The 20688-nt window shown below is 38.4% G+C and overlaps 1 protein-coding gene across 1 annotated transcript in view; it reads right to left on the minus strand.

The window, feature by feature from the left end:
• The window catches only part of VWA8 (von Willebrand factor A domain containing 8), a 392708-nt gene that overhangs the window by 356995 nt on the left and 15025 nt on the right, over nt 1-20688 (minus strand). Inside the window, exon 2 of the mRNA XM_081082746.1 lies at nt 10482-10559. Coding sequence (XP_080938872.1) covers nt 10482-10559 — 78 coding nt within the window. The remainder of the gene's footprint in view (nt 1-10481; nt 10560-20688) is intronic.

The following is a 20688-nucleotide window of genomic DNA, read 5'->3' on the forward strand; positions in this document are numbered from 1 at the left end:
CTAAAAGACAACAGTGAGTTTCAGTGCTCCGAATACTAACTCTGATAAAGACAGAAATAAATAGCACTGCCATGCCTCAGCTATTCCAATATTTTTCAATAACTTTTCACAATTCTAGAAGACTTTCTTTCATACTCCAGGAGTTATTTTATTTTGTTTTTTGTTTGTTTGTTTGTTTGTTTGTGTTTGTTTTTCCCCCCAGGAGTTATTTTAAAGAACAGTAGCCAGAGACACTGAGATAGACTATGAAAGAAAAATCAAACTGAAGTCAGGAAATTTAGGTTTTGCTACTAATTAATGAGTCTTCGGACCTCTTTCTCATGGTCCTACCTTCCTAGCTATAAAAGGAGTTTCAGAGAGAATAATAATTGCTAAAGTTCCTTTCTTTAACCAAAGTCTATCATTTTATGTCTCATTTGAAAATATTAAATATTCAAAAGGCAAAAAGCTAACTTGAAGCATAAATACAGGAAGCAAAGCAATGTATTATCAAAGTTCAACAGAATACCATTTCCAAAATACTTTTTAAATAGCTCCAAGAGAGGAAAAAAAATCCATCAAAGTTTTCTAATAACCAAAACCCATAATTTCTAATCAATCATGTAATAGCAAACAAAAGAACTATAATTTTCCCATTGGGAAATTGTCCGAAAGAGAAGGCAGAAATAGTTCAAAGAATACAATGTTTTAACTTAATACAGTAAACAGATGTAAAAAATATGTTATAGTATGCAATACAATATACCTATCCAACCAATATGTAGCAACCACATAATACTTATGAGGATGCATAAGATTTAGTTGATTTAGCTCAGCCACTATTTCAAGTTAAACAAACTCCCAAACAGTCTTTTTCTAACAACTGGGCACAGTTGTTCATAAGAAAAACTATGTAACAACCTCCTACTGGGTAAAACATAAGAGACATGCACCAACATCTTCTTGCTGTTGTTGTTGTGAATCCTCACCTGAGGATATTTTTCCAGTTGATTTTTTTTTTTTTTTTTAGAGAGAGAGTGAAAGGGAGGGAGGGGGAGTGAGAGGGAGAGAAAGAGAAACATCAATGTGAGATAGACTCATCAATTGGTTGTCTACCACACCCACTTCCAGGGCCAGGGATGGAATCTGCAACCCAGGTACATGCCCTTGACCAAGAATGGAACCTGTGACACTTCGTTGTGATGGCTGACGCTCTCACTAGAACCACACCAGCCAGGGCTGCATCATCATCTTGATATACAAAAAATAATAGATAAGGATACTTATCTTGTGGAGATGGTAGGAATAATAATGAATGAATAGCAAGCACAGAAAATGCAAATTGGTGCCTATGGACCATCCAACTGCTTTAATATAAACTCTCTTCAGATAAATTTCAAAAGGCAACACCAAAGAAAGTGAAACTTTTTGATTACATAAGAGATGCATGAAAACAGTAATAAAAATGGAAAATAACCAAAATGGGGTTTTGGTGACAATTTATGGGAGTTTTCCTATATTTAAAAATAGATATCTTTTACACTTGCAAAACATAAAAATACATTCATTCAAAGCCTATGTTTGTAAGTTTAAAAATTTATATTATTGCTTAGATCCACTGAATCCTTAAAGCTAATATTAATTCTCTCACTTAATAAGATCCCCCAAGTGATTAAACATTTGTGACTATGACAAAATATTTCAACAGACCCCAGATAGTAGACTACAGCATCTTAGTTGTTAAAAGAAGGGATAACCTTGCCTTAACCAGTTTGGCTCAGTGGCTAGAGCATCGTCCTGTGGACTGAAGGGTCCCAGGTTCGATTCCACTCAAGGGCACATGCCCAGGTTGCGGGCTCGATCCCCAGTAGGAGGCATGCAGAAGGTAGCTGATCAATGATTCTCTGTCATCACTGACGTTTCTATCTCTCTCCCTTTCTATCTCTCCCTTCCTCTCTGAAATCAATAAAAATATATATTTTTTAAAATAATAAAAGAAGGGATGCCCTGTAATGGCTGATCACTGGGGTGTACACCTGAAACTAATACAACAATGTATGTCAACTGTAATTAAAAATAAGAAATGATTTTAAAAAAGAAAAGGTAAGTAAAAGAAAAGAAGAGATGCCCTGGCTGGGTGGCTTAGTTGGTTACAGGTTCATCCCGTGCACCAAAAAGGTTGCAGGTCTGATTCCCAGTCAGGGCACATACCTAGGTTGTGAGTTCGATCCCCGATTGTGGCTGGTATGGAAAACAGATCAATATTTCTTTTTCACATTGATGTTTCTCTCTCTCTTTTTTTTCCTCTTTCTCTAAAAACCAGTAAAAACATACCCTTGGGTAAAGATTGAAAAAAAAAGAAGGGATAGATAGCTATCCTCTATTGAAAGCTATCAGACAATGACTATGCTTCATGTTTAGGTGAGACTGAAAAGGCCAACATTCTTTCCACACTATAAATACATTAAGTTTGATCTTTGAAATTAAATTAAAGCTTATTTGAAGAGTCTATGCTATTTGTGATCCTGCAAACTACCTCAGGGCTAATTCAAAATCAAATCTAGATAAACTGTATTCCAGATTAATCTTTTAAGAGTAAGACTGATAAAGAATAAATATCTTTAGCACATGTCTTAGGCAAAATCAGAGCAGCCCTCAGTAATGCCATACTCAACAGAGTCATAAGCAGGGACTGACGGAAAATGAAAGGGAACAAGAACCAGGAGCCTGGGGAATGGTGTGTCAGGAATTCGTACTGATTTGAGCCCTACGTGCCAGGCACTATCCTACACACTTCACATGTGCTATTTGACTTAATCCTGACGATATATCCATAAGGTTGAAATGATCATCCCCATATACGCAAGGAGACTCAGAGCAGTTAAATGACTACAGAAATTAACATATCTAAAAATTAAAAGGAAAATGAAATTCACACATCTAAAAAGTAGTACTGGCAAAATTTTAAATATAATTTCCCTCTAAGTAAGTTGTTAACCTATAGAACTCAGACTACATAAAAGTCTTCCTATTGTCTATTAACAGTGGATATTATTCCTCATTTCTGAAGTTTATTTAAAAAGTTAGCCACATTCATAATAAAAAAGCCAGAAATCAGAAAAATGAGTGATTTTTTTAAATTATTATGTACCTATGGCATGTAAGGTGTTACAGATATATTTTGTTAATTTTTCTCTAGATAAGTATAATAACTAAAGAATCATGTCACTAGTCTCAACCCTGAAAAGAAAGCCTATCTATTACAATAACATAATTAGGCATAACTAATAAACAATGAACATTAAAAGTAACTATCACTTCTAGTTAGCTTAAAGAGAATTACAAGAGCATTTCATTTCCAATCTAACAACCAGAACAAGTCAGTTAATCAATCAAAAACAAGTTTCTTAAAAACACATCATACAAGTAAGGATACAAAGAAACCTTAATGAACTAAATTCTAAAAAGTAATGAGCCCTCTCAAGGACAGAAAAGACACAGAGCTGGTTTTCATCCCTGGTACAATGGCAAGACGAGGAAGAATCTGCCATAGATGTGTCATGATAAACAAGGTAAACTTTATAAAAACAAAATTTTTAAAGCAACAAACAAGTTAAACTTTTAACAAACTTAAAATGGACACACACGGCCTGGCAGATAAATTAATCTACTGAGAAGTCCCAGTCACAGAGAAAATCTCCGCCTACCCACCAACTCTTTTCCATTGGCCTTCACTAAGTATACAGGGGTATACAGTAAAAACCAGATGAAGGACAGAAGCTGAGAAACATCCTTCCTGAAGAATGCTGGGCCTTTCTCCTTAAAGCAAGTCAACAACACACAAAAGGCTGAAGGCGGGACAGAAAAAGCAGCAGAAATCCCTCCAAGGCACTTCAGGACTTCACCCAGTGCAAGGTAGCAGTTCTCAAGGACGAAGCTGAGATAAAAGAGCTGAGATAAATCCTTCTGAGGCACTCTTGATCTTCACTGACATGGCCTCTGAAGAATAGAGGCAGGGCAATAGGAGAAAGAGAGATCTGATTGCAAACGCAGAATAGAGGACTGAATAGCAAAGAGAATTCACCAGTAATCCAAAGATCTGGCAGCTATAAAGCAAAGAGATTGGCTATGGTTTGTAGAGCTTGAGATTGAGATATAAAACATTAAAAAAACTCTGGAATCTCACCAGAATTCAGATCCCAAACCTGCTGAAGGGAAAATCCTGATTTTTTCCTCAAATATGTAAAGAAAGCTCTTTAGCTTTAAATGGAATGTAATGAAAGTATCAACAAAGCTCAGGACCTCTGAAACCCACTCTTCCATAAAAATAATAAGAACACTGGCAAGATTTGTCAAAAATGAACTTTTTCAGAACTCTAATAATTAACAGAAGACTTTCAACAATCTGACATTTATCCAAGAAAAAATGGGTGAACCTCCCTAAGAACAATGAGCTTTGTGGTGTTTTAACTTGCCCTGTTTCATCTCTCTCCCCATCTCTTTAATAGTCTTGAACACCAACTGCTCACAACAATGGTGAAAACCAGTAGTCTGGCAACCACTGAGGGGGCCAGAACAGGGTCAGAGCTCCTCAAAGCCCCACCTCCAAGGAACTATCTATATTGACCTGTACAGTAGCTCCCTGAAAAGCTCCATTCTTAGAATTTGTCTTTATTTGACCCTCTCAGAACTCCCTGTGTGCAAACAGCACTACCCTAAGGTCTTTGTCAAAGAAAAATCAGCAACTCGTGCTTAACAACACAGCTGCCTGAGGGAGCAAAACCTGTTGGAGCTAAGGTAAGAATGACAAAGACTTAAAAAAAAAAAAACTTAAAAGGAAAACCTGGGAATGAGATGTCCAAAGGAAGCTTTGAAAAGCTCCAGTGTATGCTTAGCTGTCTAGAAGGCCATGCACACGTCAGGAAAATCCTGAGAAGGACCTAATCTCACACAGCTGGCTGATTCTAAAGCTTTACACAACAGGAAATAAAGGCTAAGACACACTTGTAAGCCATCTGTGGAACACTCAAATCATGCCCAACATGCACACAGAGATCCTAGGCAAAGCTGAGAGAACTTATTTGTTCAAGGCATATAAGAAATTTCTATCCAATCAGACACTTCAGTGGCTGCACATGACAAAGAATACAGACTTTAGAAAAATAATCCATGGAAGTCGGTGAACAAACAGCAACAATAAGCAAAAACAAACCTTGGGAAGGGAGGAATCGGATTTCCAGAGTTGCCACATTATATTATTCAATATGGCTGCCTTCCAACAAAAAATCTATAAGAAACTCATAGAAATAGGAAATTATAGCCCCTACATAGAGGAAAAAAGGCAGTGAATAAAAACTATCTTTGAGGAAGCCAGACATTGAACTTAGTAGACAACATTTTAAATGAGCTATTACAAATATGCTCAAAGAACTAAAAATAAGCATGTCTACAAATTAAAGGAAAGCCTGTCAACAATATCTCACCAGAAAATATCAAAAAGAAACAAATTATTTAAAAAATTCAAGTAGAAATTCTGAAGTTGAAAAGTACAATAAGTAAAATTTAAAAATTCACTAGAGGAGCTCAACAACAGATGTGGGCAAGCAAACTTGAATATAGGTCAACTAAGATTATCCAGTCTAAGAAACAGAAAAAAAAAAAAATTAAAAAAGGCCTCAGAAATCCATGGGACACCATCTAATATACTAATGTACACATACTGAGAGTCCCAGAAAGAGAGAAAAAGAAAGAAAGAACAATAAATTACAAGGAAAAAAATTTTCTACCAACAATGATGGTCATTTTAAAAATTGCTCTCTAATGCATGATAACTTAAGTACCATTACCTTTTTAGAATTACCTTGGTAATAAATCAAATATACTAGTCTTGTTTTAAATTTAAATTTTTTAAAATTATATAAAACAATAAAGAATAATTGCTAAAACAACTCCCCCAAAATGATGGGAAAGATTAATCTGCACATGCAAAAAGCTCAACAACTTCCAAAAAGGTAAAACCCAAAGAGATTTGTTATCACATACCATAGCCAAACTATCAAAAGCCAAAGCCAAACAGAGGATCTTGATAGCACAAAGTAAAGTGATGCATCACACAGAGGAGGATCCTTAATAAAATTAATAATGACTCATCAGAAACTATGGAGGCCATAGGCAGTAATATGGCATATTCAAAGTGCTAAAAGAAAAAAAAAACTGTCAAACAAAAATTCCATATCCAGTAAAATTATCTTTTAGCAATAAAGACAAAATCAAGAAATTTCCAGATAAACAAATACTAAGAGAACTCATCCCCAGCAGATCTCTCCTACAAGAAATACTAAAGGAAATCCTTCCTTCATGCTGAAATTAAAGCATACAAGATGTAACTCAAATCCACACAAAGAAAGAATACCAGTCACAGTTACTACATCAAATCCTCAGTTTTGTGGACCTCAATTTAATGGACCTCATATTAAATGGACAAATTTTCCGGTCCATATGTCTTATGTGAAAATTAATACCCTATTAATTTAAATGCTTTTAACCAAGATTTGCTTATAATTAAATTAACAGGTTATTTTTTTTGTTATTAATTCACTGTTATTTTCAACAAATTTTAGCAAATAGGTCATATGTTGGAAAAAACAATATAGTAATTTGCCGACATCAGTAAATATTACATGCCTACAACTATAGTCTACATATTTAAATCCAAGAGTCACCACTCACAAATAATGTTCAGGAAATGAGTAGCGCGTGAGCACATCGCATCAAGCCTTCACTTGTTCTGTTGATGTTTGGCGAGACTTTCTGCAGCAGTTTTAACTAGTGCTGGTGAGCCACGCCTTAGCCATGTGCATTTGTTTACTAGAGGTGACTGGTGAGTGCCCACATTTACTAGGCCTATTCAGTATAAATTTAAAATTATAGTAATGCATATGGAAAACTTTTCTGTGAAATTAAATTTTTCATACGTACTTAATTGTAATTACACAAACGTGTCTACATAAGTAAAAACAGTAAACTAACTTGTCAATTTTTTAACATACATGTTTGGAAAACCTACTTTATTATATAATGAACTTTTGGCTTTAACGAACACCCCCTTGTCCAAATTAGTCCATTACATCGAGGTTTTACTGCACATATGCAAAGAGAAAGACAGCATAAACATATTTTTGTTTGTAACTCTTCTTACTGTGCCAGTAAATGTTTAATGAATAAAGCTATAATTAGTATAGCAATGACAGCACAAAGGAAGTGGAAAGGGAACAGAGTGAAGTTTTGTATACTATTGAATGAATTTAAGTTAGTATTAATCTGAACAAGTTTGTTTTAAGTTAAATTGTTAATTGTAATCTTAAGTGGACCACTAAGAAAATATCTCAAAAAAAACAGAGTAAAACAACAAGAGAGCCCACTGCATGGGAGAACATATGTGCCAATGTTACATCTGATAAGGGTTTAATCTCCAAAATTTATAGGGAACTCATACAACTTAACAAAAGGAAGATGAACAATCCAATCAAAAAATGGGCAAAGGACCTAAATAGACACTTTTTGAAAGTGGACATACAGAAGGCAAAGAGACATATGATAACATGCTCAAAGTCACTAATTATCTGAGAGATACAAATCAAAATGACAATGAGCTACCATCTCACACCTGTCAGAATGGCTATCATCAACAAATTACAAGTGCTAGTGAGGATGTGGAGAAAAGGGAACCCTCATACACTGCTGATGGGAATGCAGACTGGTGCAGCCACTGTGGAAAACAGTATGGCATTTCCTCAAAAAATTAAAAATGGAACTCCCGTTTGACCCAGTAATCCCACTTCTAAGAATATATCCCAAGAAATCAGAAACACCAATCAGAAAGGATATATACACCCCTATGTTCATAGCAGAACAATTACAATAGCTAAGATTTGGAAACAGCCTAAGTGCCCATCAGCAAATGAGTGGATTAAAAAACAGTGGTACATATATACAAAGGAATACTATGCTGCTGTAAAAAAGAAGGAACTCTTACCATTTGCAACAGCATGGATGGACCTGGAGAGCATTATGCTAAGTGAAATAAGTCAGTCAGAGTAAGATAAATATCACATGATCTCACTCCTTTGTGGAATATAACGAACAACATAAACTGATGAACAAAAATAGATCCAGAGACACAGAAGCATCCAACAGACTGTCAAACTTCAGAGGGAAGGCAGACGAGAGGAGGGGGGTAAGAGATCAACCAAAAGACTTGTATGCATGCATATAAACATAACCAATGGACACAGACAATAAGGGGGAGAGGGCCTGTGCTGGGAGTGGGAGTGGGCTGGGAGAGGTCAATGGGCAGGGGGTAGGGGGGAAGGAGACATATGTAATACTTTCAAAAATAAAGATTTTTTTTTTTAAAGTAGAGTAAAAGAGCCCAACTGTTATGGCTCAGTGGTTGAGTGTCAACCTATGAACCAGCAGGCCACAGTTTGATTCCCAGTCAGGGCACATGCCCAAGTGGCGGTCTCGATCCTCAGTTCAAGAGGATCATCACTGATGTTTATATCTCTCTTTCTCCCTCTCTCTTCCTCTCTGAAATCAATAAAAAATATATTTTAAACAAAATACAGTAAAAGGAAAATGGAACAGAGTAGGGAAGACAGATTACAGAGCCATTTGGGAGGTAAAGTAAATGAGAATCTATGTTAGATGAAAGTGAGATATTCTCCCTCAAGGAGTACGTAGTCTAGAGGAAGAATATGAAGAATGAACAAAAAGGAATTCTGTTTTTGTGCCCAATGACCGAAACAGAGAATAGGGAAAGGAAAGTGGCAAAAGATGAGGCTAAGACTAGATCATGAAAGGTAAGGATTGACCTTTGTTCCTAAGATATTAGTCATGTACGGAATTTTGAGAAAAGAAGTGGCATGATTTTGAGCAAAGAAGTGACTGTGAGTCATTAGTGGACTGCAAATCAAAACAACAATACCACTTCACACCCACAAAGATAGATGGCTATAATAAAACAAACAAGTGTTGTGAAGATGGGGAGAAACTGGAACCCTCACACATTGTTGGTGGGAATGTAATATGTGCACCTTGCTTGGAAAACAGAGTGGTAATCCCTCAAAACATTAAACATGGAGTTAGCAATTCCACTCCTAGTTACATACTCAAAGGGTAAAATGGCACAACTACTTTGTAGAACTGTTTGGCAGTATCTTATAAAGTTAAACAGGCATCTATCCTATGACATCTCAACTCAACTCCTATTTACTCAAGAGAAGTGAAAACTTATGACCACATAATTGTACAGGAATGTTCATAGCACCTTATTCATAACAGTCCAAAAATGGAAACTATTTAAATGTCCATCAACTGGAGAACAGATAAACAAAATGTGGTATATTTATACAACAGAATAATACTCAGCAATAAGAACAAACTGATAGGTACAGCAACATGGATGAACCTAAAAATCATTACCTTGATGGAAAGAAGACAGTTACACACACACACAAACACACACACACACACACACACACACATAAATACCATGCTATAGGATTCTATTTATATACAGCTGAAAAACAGGCAAAACTAATCTGTCATAGTAGAAAACAGAACAGTGGTTTTCAAGGCAGAGTAACTGGAAAGGGGCACAAAAGAACACTCAGTGATGAACATAATCTTGGTGGTTATACAGGTTTATAACATTATCAAAACTAAACAAAATGAATACTATGCATTTTATTGTATGTAATTCTATCCTAATTAAAAAAGAAATAATCTATAATAATAAAAGCATAATATGCTAATCAGACGTCCTTCTGGACAAAGCCGCCGCGGCGGGGGCTGAGGCAGAGGCGGTTAGAGCGATCAGGCAGGCAGGAGAATAGTTAGGGGCGATCAGGCAGGCAGGCAAACGGTTAGGGACAATCAGGCAGGTAGGCAGAGTGGTTAGGGGCGATCAGGCAGGCAGGTGAGTGTTTAGGGATGATCAGGCAGGCAGAGTGGTTAGGGGCAATCAGGCAGGCAGGCGAGTGGTTAGGAGCCAGCAGTCCCGGATTGTGAGAGGGATGTCCGACTTCCGGTTTAGGCCCTATCCCACTGCGGATTCAGGCCTAAACCGGCAGTCGGACATCCATATCCCCCAAGGGGTTCTGGATTGCGAGAGGGTGCAGGCTGAGCTTAGGAACCCGCCCCCACCCCCACCCCCCCCCCGTATGAATTTCATGCATCGGGGCTCTAGTAGTATATAAAAAAATACAAGTTTTACTAATATATTCATGGATGAAGTGGTACAATGTCGGGGGCAGGTTTTAAATATTCCAGAACAAAAAACGGAGTCAGGTAAAAGAAAACTGGCATATGCTGATAAATGCTGAACCTAAATGATACGTACACCAGGTTTATATTATTCTCTTTAGTTTTGTATATGTTTAAAAATTCACATAATGAAAAGTTAAAAATTATTAATTCATAAATAAATAACTATTTCTTACTGTAGTTCTGTGGCACAAGTTCCGGGCTCTTAGGAGTTTTCAACTTGTAGGATACATTTCCAATACTAACTGTGTCACCTAAAGAGAATAAAGAAACACAAGCATTACAAGAGACAAATGAGAAAAACATACCCTATGCCTTCCCCAACAATGATTCTCCTGACCTACAAAGAGGGATATTACAAAATGTACCACACATCAGTCTCTGTCAAGCACATAAACACTATACTCTAAACCAGCAGTCGCCAACGGTGGTCCGCAGACCACTGGTGGTCCATGAGGTCCGAAAGATTGGCGACTGCTGCTCTAAACTTCTATCCAAAGTACAAGTTCTGGAAAGAAGTGAAGCATCAGTGAAATTCACATTTTAAATGCTATATTAGCAAAAAAGGTGAAATACAATAAAATATGCATATTAACCAGCTTTATTTTCTCATTAATAGCAATACTAATAGAGTCAATAACAATACAGAAGGAAGTATTTTGTTTAGGATCATCCAAAGCATCCACAGGGGTTAAGGTATATCTGCAACCTTTTTAGGTTCTTATTTTCACTACATACAACTTCAAGTTCACTAGCAACATAACCCCAAAATTCAATATTTCTAGGTACATAAAATGAACAAAAGCCCAGTGGCATGTATGCTAAGAATGCTACATGAAACAAAACAGAGCAAAAGTTCTCAATAACTTCTACATGGTTCTAGTTTTTTTTAAGTAACATTAATTTCTGGCTGATCTTCTAAAGTGCCAGACTAAATTGAACAATCTCTGCTTTGCTCTCTCCAACAGCAAAATAGGCATACTGATACCATCTGCACCTGGAACTTCATTTGGAAAGGGCTCAAAGACTCAATAAAAGAAGCTGTGACACATCTTTTTACACTGCCGGGTTTCGAGCCAGTAAGATACCTGGAGACTAAGGCCTTAAATCATGGTAATAATAACAACAGTCAACACTTGTTAAATGATTACTCTCTTCTAAGTACTTCACGCATTCCCAAAATAATCCCATGAGACAGATTTTACAAATAAAGATTTTATAAATCTGTGGGGAAAATAGTTTTAGTAGATGAATAAATATATTACAGGTATGTGTTAAATTGACAGAAATATAGAAACACTGTGCAAAACCCAAGTATACTTTCTGATACAGAAGATATATATTTAGAGTTCACTTGTACAAATCAAAAGAATTTTCCTCTGAACTAGACTACTCAGTTAACTGAGGACTTATTGAGTACTGGCTATTTGGCAAATATTGTTATAGATACATTATTTATTTATTTAAGATAGAGAGTGGAAGGGAGGGGGAGAGACAGAGAGAGAAACACTGATGTGAGAGAGACACATCGATTGGTTGCCTCCTACACATGCCCCAACCAGGGTTGAGCCTGAAACCGAAGTACATGCACTTGACCAGAATAGAACCCAGGACCCTTCAGCCTGTGGGAGGACGCTCTATCCACTGAGCCAAACTGGCTAGGGCTATACATACATTATTTATGTTATTTCATTTAATCTTGACTCTAAGTAACCATGGTTTCTGTGATCTCCTTCATATAACTACTGTAACAGAAACGCCATCTCAAAGTAGCTTAGTAAAAGGTTCTGTTACAGCAATTATATGAAACTAGAGGCCTGGTGAACAAAATTCGTGCATAGGGAAGGGGGATGTCCCTCAGCCCAGCCTGCACCCTCTCCAATCTGGGACCCTTGAGGGGATGTCCAACTGCCCTCTGACAATCCTGGACTACTGGCTCCTAATTGCTCCCCTGCCTGCTTACCTGGGCACCCCTAACTGACCCTCCTGCCGGCCTGGTCGCCCCTAACTGCCCCCTCCCTGCCAGCCAGGTCACTCCTAACTGCCCCCCCTGCCGGCCTGGTCACCCCACTCAGCCTGCCGTTCAGTCGTTTGGTCGTCCCTCACTAACCCCCCTGCCAGCCTGGTCGCCCCATGCAGCCTGCTGTTCAGTTGTTTGGTTGTCCCTCACTAACCCCCCTGCTGGCCTGGCCGTAGGCAGCCATCTTGTGAGGGTGTGACAGTCAATTTGCATACTACCTCTTTATTATATAGGATAACTCACAAAACCATAGGTCACTGAAGCGGCCGAGGCTCAGAATCTAGTCCAAAGCACAGCAGGAAGGCAACAGGAAACAGAGTCAAAGTCACTCCCCAGGAGAAACACACTGAGATACTGCCCCTGGCAACACTAAATCCACCATGGGACACCAGGAGCAGAGGACAACTTTTTCCAATTTTAGTTTGATATTTTTCAAACCTGTAAAAAGTTGTAAAAACACTATCTTAAGCTGCAGAAATCATGATTCTTCATCTTTAGTCTTAAGTCTTCAGAAGCATCTTATAATAAGAACATTGCCATAAGCGACTGCTCCTGCAGCCTCTGTGTAACTCCCTCATGATTCATTTGGGTAGGGGCATTTAATTAGCCAAACCTAAGTTACTGTCCATAGCCTCGCTGCCATGAGGCAGGTCCCTGTGATTTCTAGAGTGGACTCAAGGCCCTGTTTCCTGTCAAGGCTCACAATAGGAGATCCCACCTCACTCTCCATCCCCTTTCCCTCTCCTCCTTGCTCCCTTGTCTCCTCTATTTTCCTCCTACCTCACTCTAACTTCTCAAGTCATCTTTGCTTTCTCTTCCTCTTAATTTCTTAACATTGGGTGCAGAGGCCCAGTTCTAGCCTCTTTTCTATTTTACCTATAACCTCTCCTTGATGTGTTCACCCAGTCTTATGCTTTTAAGTGCAACTAATATATATTGCTGATTCCAAGTTTATATCTCTAACCCAGACCACAGAACTCCAAACATCCATACCAACAGACAATGAGACGCCTAATAGTCAACTTAAACTTAACATTCAAAACTGAACTTCTGCCTAGCCGGCCGGCGTGGCTCAATGGCTGAGCATCGACCTATGAACCAGGAGCTCGTGGTTTGATTCCAGTCAGGGCACATACACAAGTTGTGGGCTCAATCCCCAATGGGGGATGTGCAGGAGGCAACCAATCGATGATTCTCTTCCACCACTGATGTTTCTATCTCTCCCTCTCTCTTCCTCTCTGAAAATAAAACAAAAAACTGAACTTATGATCTTCCCACAAAATGTGCTCCATCCACACAGTATTCCACAGTTCTGCTGATGGCAATGTAATCCTTCCAGTTACTCAAACCAGAAATCTTGAAGCCATTCTTTTTTGTTTTGTTTTATTTGTTAATCCTCACGGAGAGGCGGGGAGGGGAACATCAATGTTAGAGACACATCGAATGGTTGCCTTCATGAGAGGATGGAATCTGCAACCTAGGTATGAGCCCTGACCTGGAATTGAACCTGCAACCCTTCAGTGGCCTGGCCGATGCTCTAACAAGTGAACCACACTGGCCAGGGCTCTTGCAGCCATTCTTAGCTCTTCTCTCTCATACTCCATCAGGAAATCCCATTGAATTGGTCTTTAAGATATATCCAGTATCATCCACTTTTCATCACATCCTCTACCACCAAAATGCTGACCCAAGTTAGAGGTTTACTAGTTAAATCATTTTCTCATTTAATCAGCATTCTCTCTCACCTCCTCACAGATCTCCTGTTTCAAACCTTGCACCCTACAGTTTATTCGCAACAGAGTAGCCACAGTGATCATAATAAAATAGGAATCAAGTAACAAGTAACGTCAGTCCTCTGGTCAACCCTCCAGTCTTTGCAATGTCCTAAAAGGCTATTCTGATGAGGCTCCCCCATTTCCTCTCAAACCTCATTTCCTCCTAGTGTCCTCCTCACTTTGTCTACTCCAGCCTCACTATTCCTTAAACATGTCAGACACATACTCATTTCAGGCTTTTGAACTGGATTTTCCCACTGACTGAAATGCTTATCCTAAACATATCCATTTACCAATCAGGGTCCCGGCAAGAAACAGATGGTACATTCAAACTGAGAAACTGAGGACAGCATAATAAAGAAACCATGTATGCAGGTCTGGGCAGAGCTTAGGAAAACCAACAAGAATGGGACTAGTAGTAACAGAAAGCCACTACCACCCCTAAGCCTGGAGGCACAAGAGAAAGAGCAAGCAGAGGAGGTATATTTAGAAAGTTCCCTAAAAGGAGCTGTGACTCTTTGTGAAGGAACACAGCAAACCTATGGTGGTGACCTGGCCAAGAGGGTGCTGAGGAATAAGCATGAACCAGAAACTGGCAGAAGTAAAAGTAGAAATTGACAAATCCAAAATCATTTGGATTAATATATTAATACTAGAGGCCTGGTGCATGAATTCATGAACCAGTGGGGTCCCTAGGCCTGGCCTGCGGGACAGGGCCAAAACCAGCTCTCCAACATCCCCCGAGAAGTCCCGAATTGCAAGAGGACACAGGCCAAGCCAAGGGACCCCACCCAGGCACGATCGGGGCCAGGAAGGGATGCAGGAGGTTGGCCAGCCGGGGAGGGACCATGGGAGGGCTCTAGGGTGTGCTCAGCTGGTCTCGCTCAGTCCCAATTTGCTGGATCCCCAGCAGCAAGCTAACCTACCAGTTGGAGCGTCTGCCCTCTCGTGGTCAGTGCACGTCATAGCAACTGGTCGACCAGTCGACTGTGTGCCCCCTGGTAGTCAGTGCATGTCATAGCGAGCGGTTGAGCAGCCTTAGCATATCATTAGCATATTACACTTTGATTGAATGGACGACCAGACACTTAGCATATTAGGCTTTTATTAGATAGGATATTTCTCTTAGTGCTGACAGAAGAGTGTGGCGTGGGGAAAACAGAAGGTAGGGAAGTAAAGACAATCACTTCTTAACCTTTTGGCTAAGATTAAGAATAGAAGTAAGGATTGAGAGGATATGAAAACACTATTAGCCACTCAACCTAATTCTACTCAACAAGAGCAGAATACATATTCTCTTTAATTGTTCATGGAACAGTCACCAAAATAGATCACAGGCTGGACCATAAAGCAAGAATTATTAAATTTCAAAGGACTAAAATCACACAAAGTATGTTCTCTGATCAAAATGGAAACAGTAACAGAAAAATCTAGAAACAACTAGAAAGTCTCTAAACAATCGGGTATCAAAAAACAGGCTTCTTTGAAAATCCAAAATAAGAGCCCTGGCTGGTGTGCTAAGTAGTTAGGGCATCAGCCCAGGCTCCAAAGGGTCTAGATTCAATTCCCAGTAAAAGGCATGTACCATTGCAGGTTCGATCCCTGGTCCAGGTCATGGTGCGTGCCAGAGGCAACTAATGGATCTGTGTCTCTCTTATCGATGTTTCTCTCTCCCCCTCCTCCTCCTCCTCCTCCTCCTCCTCCTCAGTCCCTCCCTTCCACTTTCTCTAAAAATCAATGGAAAAATATGCTCAGGTGAGGATTAACAAAAAAAAAAAAAAGAGAAATCAGAATGGAAATTGGACTCATTGAGAAGTAGGGCAGCCCAGTTGGTGTGACTCAGTGGTTGAGCATTAACCCATGAATTATGAGGTTACAGTTTGAATCCCAGTCAGGCACATGCCCCGGTTGCAGATCAATCTCCAGTAGGGGATGTGCAGGAGGCAGCCGAACGATGATTAGATGATTCTCATCGTAAATGTTTCTATCCCTCTCTCCCTTTCCCTTCCTCTCTTTGAAATCAATAAACACATATTTTAAAAAAGAAAAAAAAAATAGGGCAGTGATCAATTAATCATGCCTGATACTGTAGGCAAAGAGGAAAATGACATTCATACGGGCGAGGCATTTGCCCTCCCTGCCTCAGACCTTGCTGTTCTTGGCCATCTTCTGTTACCATGCTACACTTTCCTGAGTCATCTAATCCTTGCCAATAGCCCAACTCTGACACTATGATTAAAGTGTTAAATGTGTACCTGTGCTCAGATCTCTCTCCTGAACTCCATATCTGTCAATAACCTACTGGGCATTTTAATTAGATATTAGAGACACCTCAACTTTAACATGAGAAAAACCAAACACTATATTCTCTGTTGTGTACTGTCCAGCCATCTCTAAACAGCTCTACCTCTTGTATTCCTTTCTCAGTGACTAATTATTTATTTCCTCAGCCTAGAACAGTGATGGTGAACCTTTTGAGCTCGGCATGTCAGCATTTTGAAAAACCCTAACTTAACTCTGGTGCCATGTCACATATAGAAATTTTTTGATATTTGCAACCATAGTAAAACAAAGATTTATATTTTTGATATTTATTTTATATATTTAAATGCCATTTAACAAAGAAAAATCAACCAAAAAAATGAGTTCGCGTGTCACCTGTGACACGCGTCATAGGTTCACCATCACTGGCCTAGAAGGCCCTTCAAATCTCTCACACCACTTTCCTTTCACACAACTATCCCTCAAATATCTTCACCTCCCCACTGACCCTTCCCTAACTTTTCTTTTTGCACAATTTCCACCTCCCACAAGAATTGATCACTCCATTCCCGTCTTTCTGCTAGTATAATAACTGGTTCATTTTCTATAATAACATTTCTCATACTATATTACAATTATTATGTCTCCTCTATAGTAATGGTTTAATTTTATCAGCATTTGCTGTGGACATTAGATTAAACAACAGCCTCTAGGTGAGAAAGTAACCATAACCATTTGGTACATTTTGCTAGTCTTTTTAGTGAACCTCCCTAATGTAGTGATTCAATAAGTGATCCAAGTCAAGTGGTTTCTGATTCTTTGTTACCTACAAATTTGAAAAAGACTGAAATAAAGTTGTCAGTTGATAGATCATTAAAAGTAACATTTTTTATAATAAATCAACATACTATTATAACAGAAAGTATGCAAAGAATTGAGTGTTATTACTATATCAAAATTTTTCACAATAATTAAGATTCAACACTCATGTCATCAACAGGTATGTTTCTAGAAAATTTTAGTTTTTATGAAAATTTGGAACCTTTTAATGTTCTTGTGAACAATGTGCTCTAATAACTGTAACGATAGAAACATTTAAACATTTTTTTGTCGCAGAAATGTATGATAAAACTTTCAAGAATAAAAATATGTTAAGTTAAAATTATGAGAAGCATAGTTAAATACAAATTCATGGAGATAAAAATAATAATGTATATTTTCTGGCGGTTAAAGAACTTTTCATCTATTTTCAAAATAGAGATCCTAGCTAATAAATTACTAGCATATTCTGATTCCATTTAAAAGATATACTTTAAAAAGGACTGTAACAGTTCTTTTAAATGTCAGTATTTATAACACACTGGAAACATTATCCCCTGCAAGTATTTAGTCTTATCAGGAACATTTTTAGACATCAACCTAAAAATGTTCAAAGGGATACATATTTGCAAAATCCTTTTAGGAGGTAAGTGGGGAAAAAAAGTTTGTTTTTTGTGGGTTTTTTCTTGACTGAAGTTTTAAGGAAACACTCATGAGGAACTTAGCAAACTATATATATACTATATATATATACATATATATGTATATATATATAGTACATATGTATATATATATATATAGTACATATATATATTCATACAAAGAATATTAAAATAAAATTCATGACCTATGTGGCTGAGATCTATTATTTTACTCCTACTCTCCAAATTTACTCATGTGGCAAAATGAGAGCATCTTGTGGGCAGGGCCTATATTTTAATCACCTCTGGGACAAAAACAATACCTCAGATCAAGCAGGTATTAAATAAATGTTTAGCAAATGAATAAATAAGTAAATTATTATAGTTTAAAACTAAATTGTTTTCTTAATTATCTCTGGTTCATTATTTTCTATGAACAGCCCATCTTCAATATGCTCAGAAGTCAAGCCAACTGTAAGTTTAAATAAACTAAAAATTCATTTTTTTGTTTTGTAAACAGTAGCATTTTATACAAATATAAAGTTACGCATAAATTCAGTTAAATAAGTATTCATCTAAAGAGAAATGAATATACTTATAAAACAACAGTTAGCATAACATAGGCAGAGGAAATACTGCATGCCTTTTTACAAATAAACTATTTTGATTAAGTGAAATAATATTTTTTAAGATTTTAATAATATAAAATACTCAAAATGGAAATTGTTATAATAACTAAAATATAATAAAAGTAGAAATTGCTAATAAAAAGGTAAAATTTTTTTCTAGAATATGCTGCTTAACATTTAATTATATTTATTACAAGTAACGCAAAAAAGCAACCACACATAACTCAGATTAACTAAATCCCTGTACAGCAAGCATGTCAAACTGATGGGCCCGAGGGCCGCATGTGGCCCAGCAGATATAACAGTATGTAAGAAACGTTTTAATAAAAATTTCAGGCAACTTAGATGGCAGCAGAGTAGGTGGATGCTGCACAGACATGCTCCCATGAACAAACTGGAATTACAACTGAAATACAGAAAGGCTTCCTGAATAATCAACAGAAAACTCACAGGAGAGAACCTTGATACCCAAGGACCGAAGGTGGAGACCCCATAGAGACTGGGAGGAGGGGCGGTGGCGAAAAAAGACTAGCTGGGCACCCACAGACGGCAACTGAAATCCCAGAGAGCTATCTCAGCTGGGGGGGGCGGGGGGGGGGGTGCCACTGAGAACTCTGGGATCTAATCCCGAAGCTGGGCTCCCCAGCAGAGAGCACCAAATCTGAGGAGGGTACCCACATAATATCTAGCTGTGAAAAGCAGCAGGGTGCTGTGAAAAGCAGCAGGGTGCTGTGAAAAGCAGCAGGGTGCTATCTGCCAGGGAGTGGCGACTGAAAGTTTGGACACCCTCCTGAAGGGCCAATGCATAAAAATTCCCTGTGGAGACACCCACCTTATGCTCAGGCAGAGGGAGGGTGAAGTGGGATGGAGCTGTAAGAGCAGAACCCAGGACTGGGGACTCAGGAGATAGAGCTCAGAAGGCAGACACCACAAGTTTCCTAGGCTGAGTCATTCCCTCACACAGCAGAGGACATCTTTCCCACCTACACATTTGCCTTGCTTGGGGGGAAGACAGTTGACACACCCTATTGGAAAACACCTTGCCCTGAGGCCACTTAAGGGATTAAAAGTAACAATTAGCCTCCAGGGAGAAACAACTGCCCCACCCTGTTGAAAAAAAAAACTCTTGCCACACCTGAGGATGATTGCCTGGGGCTATTCAAGTCAGAATCCTATTAGTCTGTATTCAGAGGCAGTCTCCAGAGGCTTTGCCTGATCCAATTAGTCTGAAACAGCCTTTAACACTGTCCTGAACTAGAAATTGAGAGGTGTGGAGAATCTACCTAAAACATAGTCACAAACCCAAAAAGATAACCAGAATGAGGAGACAAAGAAACAACCCCCAAATGAAAGAACTGGAGAATTCTCCAGAAGAAGAGATAAATGAAGCAGAGATAAGAAAGTTACCTGAAAAAGAGTTCGGAGTAATGATGGTAAAAATGCTCAACACTATGAAAAAAGACATAGTAACTATGAAAAAAGAACACTCTGAGATAAAGAATGACATAACACAAATAAAGAACGCATTGGAAGGAATACACAGCAGATTAGGGGAAGCTGAGGATCAAATCAGTGAATTAGAAGACAGGGTTAAAAATATCACTCAATCAGAGAATCAAAAAGAAAAACCAAATAAAAAACAGGAGGACAGCTTAAGGGAGCTGTGGGATGTGAAATGTAATATTAGAATAGCAGGTGTGCCAGAAGAGGCAGAAAGAAAGGACGAGAGAAGATGTTTGAAAAAATAATGGCAGAAAACTTCCCTAACCTGGTAAAGAAAAAAGTCACAAAAGTTCAGGAGGCACAGAGAATCCCAAACAAGAAGAACCCAAACAGACCCATGCCCAGACACATCGTAATTAACACGTTAAGTGCCCAGCCTGTTTTGTCTTCCGGACGGAAACTATAGTATCAGTCACCAGTGACTGACTGGATGCTTAACGTGTTAAAATGCCAAAAAGTAAAGACAAAGAGAGAATCTTAAAGGCAACAAGAAAATAAAAATAAAAAAATACAAAAGGCAGCAAGAGAAAAGAAAACTGTTACCTACAAAGGAGTTCCATAAGGCTGACACCTGATTTCTCATCAGAAAATCTACAGGCCAAAAGGGAATGGCATGAAGTACTCAAGGTAATGGAAAGCAAGATTACTATATTCAGCAAGGCTATCATTCAAAATAGGCGGTCAAACAAAGAGCATCCCAGACAAAAAAAGGCTAAAGGAGTTCATCACCACCA

This window comes from Myotis nattereri (genome assembly GCF_964212035.1).
Source record: "Myotis nattereri genome assembly, chromosome: 2".
In the NCBI taxonomy this organism is placed as follows: domain Eukaryota; kingdom Metazoa; phylum Chordata; class Mammalia; order Chiroptera; family Vespertilionidae; genus Myotis; species Myotis nattereri.